Genomic DNA, 8879 nt, shown 5'->3' on the forward strand with positions numbered 1-8879 from the left:
TATCCAGAATAAGAAAAGGAGGAATCTCTGTAGAGAGGTTACCCTGAACCAAAAGCTGGTTTTGAACATGTGACATGTAAACTGCTGTGTGGCCTACAGATGAGCTCGAATATAAAGATGTTATAGTTGGTACTTTCTTTATAATGAATGAAATCACAATTCTGTTTTCAAACTTTGAACCTCATTATGAAACCTTTACTTCCTCTCTCCCTATTCGTCGTGATTTTTCGTCATTTTAAGTGTTCATTCGGTAGGATATAAATAAATTTGTATTGCTTATAAACCTACAATAAAGGAGGAATATATAGCACTAAAAGGATGTTTTAAAAAGGGTAAATTTGAGGGTACTGCTTCTATTACTTTGGGTTTCATGTTGTAGAGAATGATCAGGAAATTTCACATACGGTATGTTTCAAAAAAGCTGCAACAAAGTTATTTTAATAAGAAAAATGAATGCATGAATTATTTAAAATAGTTGGTGCAACTGTTCCTGTTAACTAATCCAGGCACTTGGAAGGCAATTACACTGAGCTTTGACAACATTGCCAACCCACTGCACAGTGCCTTATGCCAAAAGCTATTGTTGTTTTATTGACCACGTTCACCATTACATATGCATATGAAAAAACAGAGGCATTTTCATCGGGATTACCCTAATAGCATTAAGAGATTATTTTTTAAATTTCCTTGGAAGGAAATTCACTTAAATGAGATTACTTATTACTTGACTGGTTTCCTATCATGCTGCTACGTTTAGGTAAGTGGAGTCCATTAGAGTATAAAGTTTTTTAAAAAACTGATTTTATACATTAATGATTTCAAATAAAAGAGAAGTACTATATTTGTGCACAGCTTCTTTTGAGAAAGTAAAGTCGATGTTCTGGTTAGGAGAGATAACACTTTTTGTCCCTCTTGGTGGCCCCCCTAGTGTCACCATTAGTTGCTAATTACTTGCAAACAAATAAACAATTAACTCCTCGTGCCTCTTGGTGGGAGAGTTTTCATTGACATGCTAAAACTTTCTAATAAAAGATTTTAATTAATGACGTTGCAAATCCAACCCCCTTGTCAACATAGCTATAAGGAGGACTTGTGGAGAAATGCAAGTACAGTATACGTGCTATGCTGGCTGAAGGTGAAAGCATGGCAAGTACATCTCTATGTGCAGCTAATGTATCAGCGTCTCAGAATCTTCGGAAAGTGTCTGGTTTTGTAGAAAATAAAACCACACAGTGCTCATTTTCCATTGAGAGTATTTTGGGACTGGAGCAGAAAAAAGATGGCATTCCAGCTGTGAAACCTCACAGACCATGGATGGATGCATCCACGAACTTGGGTAAGTCAGCAGTCTGTTTTATGACCTCTCAGGTTTTTACTTCTTTAAAAATGTATATATTTTCATGTTTCTACTGAAACCCAGTAAATCGAAGCTCTTGTTTGTTTCCTTTTTCTAGTTTTAGGTGATGACAGTAATCCCCATCTGCAAATCCCTGTTGTTTGCTATGAAAATTCATTATTTCACGCTAACAGTAATCCAGTGCAAGAGGAAAAAGTTTTGAAATGTGAAAAATATTTTTCAGTCACTGAAAGGCTATCTTTCAAACGAGAATTAAGCTGGTACAGGGGTAGAAGACCAAGAACTGCATTTACTAGAAACCAGGTAGGGATTTTCTTATTTAATAACTGAATAACAATGTAGTTTAGTAAAATGTTGGTAGAAGCCTATAACAGCTGACTAATTCAGCATGACATACCTCTGCAGAGAGAAATGGAATCAGGAACTAGTGTAAATGAACAGGAATGTTGCTAACTTCAGCAGACCTGTGTTTATGCATGGAATCAGAATTGTGCAAACACTGCTTGCAAGTCTCCTGTTGAGCAAACTAAAGTGTGTGTTGTATTTATTTTCTTTATTACTGCTATGAAGGTAGTGATAACTATTCAAGAAGTGTGTTTTAATTTCCTTAGATTGAAGTATTGGAAAATGTTTTTAAAATGAACTCCTACCCTGGCATTGATATTAGAGAAGAGCTAGCTCGCAAATTAGATTTAGATGAAGACAGGATCCAGGTAATTAAAAATTTATTTGAACTTTTCTGTAATTCCATCTGTATGTATTCTCTGGTTATATAAATAAGTAGTTTCACAGCAGTTGCAATAACTTCAATAATCTCAATTTAAAACAATATACATTTACACAGGTGGTATGCCTTCAATGATTTGTGAAACGAGAGCCATTGGATTCCTTCTAAAATCTTAAACCTTCTTCCATAGTGTTGATGAGGTATTAATCACTATAATATTTCCATATCTGCCCTGTTAACCTCTAGGTATCATGTGCAGAAGGTGATAACTTGCTTCCATGTTTTAAAACCATGTTTATATTATGCTTGTCACCACATTGGAAAACCAAATTTGAAACAAATATTGAAATAATTTGTATGAGTGTCTAAGTATTTTGTGAGACTATCAGTAGAGCATACATGTGTTAAACCAATATTTGAGCCTATGTCCCCATCTGGCCAAAAGCAAATTCTACTCAGGGATTTTAATTATTGATTTTCAGGTAGTCCATTGTGATAAGAAGGATACCATAAACATTAGAATTTAGGCCTCACCCTGATGTTTGTTAAGCATTTGATGCAAGTATTATATTGGGATTGATGGGAAGTTTGATGCTGTGATTAATTAAGCAGCTGAAGAAATAACACCTTAAGACTTGTGCGTGAATTCCAGATGCTCGGGATCTTCCAGGGTCTGATTCAGTGTCACTGAAGTTAATATTCGTTTTTATGTTAATTACAGTGAAGCTGGTCCTCACTTTCCAGTTATGCTGGGGATATTATTTTCTTTGTCTGTGATGTTAAAATTATTGCGGGTAGCTACATGCCGTCATCTGCAGATTTTAAATTTGTGTTGAACTTCCAAACTACTGTCACTACAGAGTACTTTAAAGTTATGTGAATATTTTTAAGTTTCAAAGCTTATTCTGCTTACAGTGGTGTATTTCTGACAGGCATGCCTTTTCTTTCAATTTTAGATCTGGTTCCAGAACCGTCGTGCAAAGCTGAAAAGATCACACCGAGAATCTCAGTTTCTAATGGTGAAAAATACGTTCACCTCCAGCCTGCTAGAGTAGAAAGAAGGATGGTTTGCTGTTACGGTACTACAATAGAACATGAAGAACTATTGGAATTTTCATAACTTGTATTAAGTAATGATGATATATTAATTATGATTTTATCCCCGGATTTGAAAGTTTATCATAATTTTCATTCAAATAAAGTGTAAATACTTGAAGTATTATTATAATCTAATTTTTGTGGAAAAAGTGAACTTTTCCAATATATTTTAGTAAGGATTTTCAGAAAAGTTTAGATATTTTTGCAGTTTAAAAAAATCCAATGAATTACTGCAGCTTAATTGAGGATGACTTAACAAAGCTTCATGGTTTTAAAAAAGTCTGTGTAAAGTCTGAAATACACAATATGCAAAATAGATTTTGTTACCTGAAACAACTTGTGCATTACATTGGAGTTTAAAAAGCTTATTTATAGAGTACGTAGTTTTCGTATAGAACATAAATTTTAGAAAAAGGTATCACAAATGGAAGGTCTAGTATTCAACTGACTCAATTTGAACGATTGGTTGGTTAAAGGAAGCTGAACATTATAATCTTTTTTTATATTGTATTTTAATTAATTTAGGATATTTGCCTATTTAATACTTCAACTTGGATATCTCCTTTCTTGTCAGTATAAGTGTTCCAGTTAGGGAAGTTGCCCTATTATGCAGCGTTTCACAGGATCAAATCGGTTGGGACCGGATATACAGATCATTGTTGTTAATTTTAGGGTGTTGAATTAATTTTTGTCAAACAGTACATGAAAGTTAATTATCCTTATGTTTGATATTCAGCCTCAAGTCAATATGCATAAGGGGACCCTTATACAAAAAACCCAATGTGGGAAAACACTGTTAGTATGGGTTTACACTGTTCCTTGTTCAGCAGAGCTTTAAGCACTTGCTGGAAGTGCTGGTGTCTTTCAGTGAGACTTCAGCCTGTGTTGTTTTATTAGAGATACATTCTTCAAGGGCCCAGCTATGTATAAAAAATAAATATTCATTTTATGTTAGGCTGATGGTTCAGCAGAAGCATTGACTTTAAATGATATTTCAATCCGTAAATCTGCAAGAAGCAGTGAATCCCAAAGAATTTAGACTTAAAGCTTTGTTAATCAGATTTTCCCACTTGGCTGACTTGAAAAATAAGTTTTATGTTGAACCAAAACTATATTTACAGTAGTCAGAAAACCTGAACCGAATAATTTTATCTGATATCAAAAAATCGAACCTAGGGAAAAATTCTGAAAACCAGGGGGAAGAAATTATGTTCTTATGGCATTCTAATTGTTTTTATCTAATTCAGATCTAGAGCTCAGACTCACTATCCCACATTTAAGGGATGCCTAGCCACTGAGCTATGATGCTGGTTTCCAGATTTCTTGTAGAAACAGTTTTGCTTTATACAAAGTACTTTGAGATTCACTGGAAGAAGAATTTGAGCCAAAGTCTTCAATCTACATAGCTTACCTTAGGCACCAGGCTCGTTCACAGTCTGACGCTCAGCTTCTATGAAATCAGTTAGGACACAGAGGACATAGAAGTCAGCGTATCCTTATTAATATAGGCTAAATGTAAATAGCAAAAAGGGGAGGAAAAAAGTACATAGATTCTTGTATTTTATTACAACTACTGTGGTGTAGTGCAAATACAGTTAGATTGTTCTTCACTTGCACTTTCTTGTTTAATCATAATAAAATAAGAACAGGGGTTTGTTTTATTTCCTGGCACGTTACTTACACTGGAGCATAGTCTCTAGAAAAGGTAGGTGTTAAAATTTTAAAGACCCGTCTTTACTGCATCCAAGACATTTTTTGATTACTGTATCTCTTCTAACATGCTCTGCTTTTTCTTCAGTTTTTGTTCTTTCTTAGGCCATCTCTATATGCTTCAGTTGTAACAACAGATGATTTAATGTAGCTTTACTGAATGTTTGCAAGGTATTGCAAAATGCAGTTAGTTTAGGATTTTACAAGATAACATTATACCTGTTATATCATGAACAAGTAGCGCTCTTTCTTTCTCGATGCTTGTATCCGTACCTGCTGTCCTATAGAATGAAAGGTAATTTGAGAAAAGGGGTGATAGAAAAACTTAATTTTATGTAGCCTTATATCAGGAAAAGCTAAAGGGAAGGATCATCTGACTTGGGTCTTTAGTTGATATTTTGGATGATAGGTTGAGATATAAAGCTTTAAATAAGAAACATTTCTATATTTTCTGGAAAATATAACTGAAATGCTGCATTGGTTTAGAACCAGACTACAGATATTTTCCATTTTGTGTCTTTAACTTCATGGGCTTATTGCCTTCATTTTGATAGAACCCCTAAAATCTTCAATTGTTTTACTTTGCTCCTGGAAATCCTATTTTAGTGTGAAAATAACAAACTTGTATCCAATATTGAAATGTTAATTATTCATGCTTTGTTAGATTCAGGAAATAACATTACTAACTGAACTTCTGTTGTATCCTGCATTCAAAAACACTTGAGAGAACATTCACAAATAAAGCGATTTAAATGGAGCCAAATCCATTAGGAATAGTTTTTAGAGAAATTGAAATCTCAATTCAGATACCTACCTGATCTGGTAAAGGTAAAGACAATATTGTGAATGCATGAGTTCTATTTTGTTTTTCTTCTCACCTCAAAACATATATTGCCCATAGCTTAACCTCATTGCAGGTAATTCGAAACTATTGTCTACTTTACTGCTGGAAACAAGGTTTCCAGCAGCAACAGATTAGACTAATCTGTACACATTGATGCCTAAGAACCTTACTCTATTATCTGGCAAATACCTAAATACACCTAATGTCTCTTATAATGGAACTAGTCTCAAGTGACGGAAGTCTGACAAAGCAATTTAAGAGAAGGAGTAGAATAGTAATAGAATAATAATAGCACCAGTGCTGGTATCCAGCTCTCAATTAGCAAATGTTACCAGAAGGATGATTGGTGTAAGGTACTGAGAGTGTGGCACTGCTGAAGGGCAAAAAGTTTAATAGCATAATTGCATTATTTGCTTTATCTTGGCTTAGCTTGTTCTTCCCAAAGTAAATGCATCAACAAGTTAAAGGAAAACATCTAACTACATTTATACCTGATTTGACCAGCATGAGTTTAAATTGTGGCCTTTGCTTTCTCAAATACAGCTGATTTTTTTTTTTTTCCATCTTTTTTCCAAAAAATATTATTCTGGACTTTGCAGGATTTTCTAATATTTTACTTCCTGATAATATGCAGCTTTTTGGGCTACATTGGTAATACATGTAATACACTGTGTTACCTGTCTAGGCACAACCAGTCTAAATAACAATAGTGGATGAGCCTATGTCAGAAGAGGCCCCCGTGCATGCTGAAATCTGGTCTTGCTCCAGTTTTGCATACTTTGCTTTGTAGTATTTCTGTTTGTCTGTCTGCCCTTCAGAATTGGGATCAGAAAAGTCTCAGTCGTCTTGGTTCCTATTCTGACTTAAGCTTTGTGAAGCCACAACCTCCTTTACTTCCAGCCAGATTGCCTTTCATCCGCTCCAGTGATCATTTGACCCTGTGATAAGCTGATAAATTTACTAGGATTGTGAAAAACGGTTTTAGCAAAAAACCTGGCTGGTTTTAAGACTTCTCACTCTTAATATTGGCAAGCTGTTATGTCAACAACCATCAACAGCTACAGTTTAGGCTAGGGTCGGGTTGATAATGGGCTTCTGTCATTGATGGTAATGGCACCTAAACATTCTAGTAGTGCTTTTCTGAAATAGGTCCAGTGCCTGTGACCATAATTGGGATTCTGGTCTGCATAATTGTTTGTTTTAAATTGATGTTCCTCTCTTAATTTTTGTCTCCATCTTAAATATTTTTTCTAACCATAAACTTCAGCAATGCCTGATGCTGTCCAAAAAAGATGAACTAGGCTCATGGTCTAAAGGCAGATTCAAATTAATTTATACCAAAGTTCACATGCTTCCAAAGTTCCATTGTAGTATTAATATTTGCAGCATAGTATAAAAAGCATATACAAAAGCATAGTTTGAAACTTAGTCTTTAAATTACCAATGTTAGCATTGAAAGCCCAGATTTAAAACACCATTCATTAAATTGTCATTTGATACTTTGAATTTTCAGTTATTTAGTTTATCAAGTCTGTGCTTGCAAATAGCAAGCTAGCACACCAGCAAATGGGATGCTGTAATTTTCCTGGTGTGCATGGGTACATCTACATTTCTGTAGCTGTTCAAAGTTTTGTATTGAAAATAATCCTAAAGCAGCGAAACCCAGGACCTTTTTATAGTTGTAAGTAAGAAGATAACCGCTGTGTTCATAACATTATTAAAATGAAATGTGGCTTTAAAAATCATCCAGTGTTCATTTGACTGGATTTAACAAAAGACTTGCGCAAAAGTAGCATAAAATCATTTGCAAACACCTAATATGAAATTAAGCTAATTTTAAACAGTTGATATTTACTCTCAGAGTTAATTAGTAATCATAAAAGCAAAGATTTTTTAGAAATTTGTTGTAAAATAACTTTTTGATTCCTTGGATTGAGTTCGTTTCCCTGTCAGTTGTTAGGTTGATGCTCTTTGTCCCTTCATTTTAAAGGACTTAATATTACATAATTTGATGGGAAATTTTATTTTCAAAAATCATTTTGAACAGTGGTGATTGACCTAAATTATTATTTCATGTCCTGTTACTCATGTCATGGTTTCATCTTGACTTAAAATCCTATTCTGTTACTTTTATTAGAGCTATTTAGAATATCTCATGTACTTATTTGATAATGGAACAGTAAAAAGACAATGTAGTAATGATCATTGGGAGCTGGAGTTGTTCAGCATCTTGGGGGAGGAAGGATCCCATTTGATTGCATTACAAAGGAAGTTCGTGCAGTCATAATGGGCAAACAGGAGGGAGAGTAATCTAGGGCTGTTGAAGAGCCATCCCTTCTAGGTTTCTTTGGGGGGGAATAGTCCCTTGACTTGCATGACGTGAAGGGGAAAGTGTTAGAAAGACTGGCCTTCCATGTTTTCTTTTTCGGGCACCCAAAGGTGATATTGGCATGGGCCAGCAGTGTTTTCTTTGACCAAATCAGGAGAATCTCAGAAAGTATGAAGTGCTGTGTTAGCATGGCACGGTATTAACATTGCAGATTTGCTTTCTTAGGTTGACTATCAAAATGGAAAATTAATCTTTTATTTGTTGAGCTTAAAAGAAGCAATAAGTTGAATTTGTTCTGATATCTGTTTTTGCAGGATGCTGTTTATTAGCAATGAGGTACGAAAATGATCAAAAATGCTTAGGGATATACAGACTTTGGTGTAGTTGTGGTGTAATTGCCAATGACTTTCATACCACCATGTGTGTTTTATATTTGATCATACGAATGTGGTATGGTGCTGGTATTAGAGTGATATAACAAGTAGTGCGTTGTCTGTGCCTTTATAAAACAAACAAAAATGTGAAGAAGAACAGAAAAAGCAGTGAAATAATAGATATTTCAAGTGTGTTTTAGTCCATGTTGTGAATCAGTTGGTTTAAAGTCTAGTGCCTTTAGCAAACAGAATATCTGTTGATTCAAACAGGGCACAAGTAATGCTTTTGACACCAATTTTCAAGCGTGGTCATCTGGCTTTGGGATATCGCAAGGATCTGTATGCATGGTCTGTAAATATGATACCATACCTGGATTGGGAGGGAAATGCATATCGCTTCTTTTTGCATTTACAGTCCAATATTGGTTTTGTTTTTCCTA

The 8879-nt window shown here is 34.7% G+C and overlaps 1 protein-coding gene across 1 annotated transcript; it reads left to right on the forward strand.

Annotated features, from left to right (window-relative positions):
- Nucleotides 1-1061: 1061 nt before the first annotated feature.
- On the forward strand, nucleotides 1062-3240 carry HESX1 (HESX homeobox 1). Its single transcript, XM_082487542.1, has 4 exons — nucleotides 1062-1336; nucleotides 1455-1660; nucleotides 1969-2070; nucleotides 3041-3240. Exons 1-4 carry the CDS (start codon nucleotides 1123-1125, stop codon nucleotides 3137-3139), a joined length of 621 nt encoding a protein of 206 aa, XP_082343668.1. The 5' UTR covers nucleotides 1062-1122; the 3' UTR covers nucleotides 3140-3240.
- Nucleotides 3241-8879: the final 5639 nt, after the last annotated feature.

The sequence above is a fragment of the Vanellus vanellus genome (assembly GCF_965231255.1).
Source record: "Vanellus vanellus genome assembly, chromosome: 9".
Lineage (NCBI taxonomy): Eukaryota > Metazoa > Chordata > Aves > Charadriiformes > Charadriidae > Vanellus > Vanellus vanellus.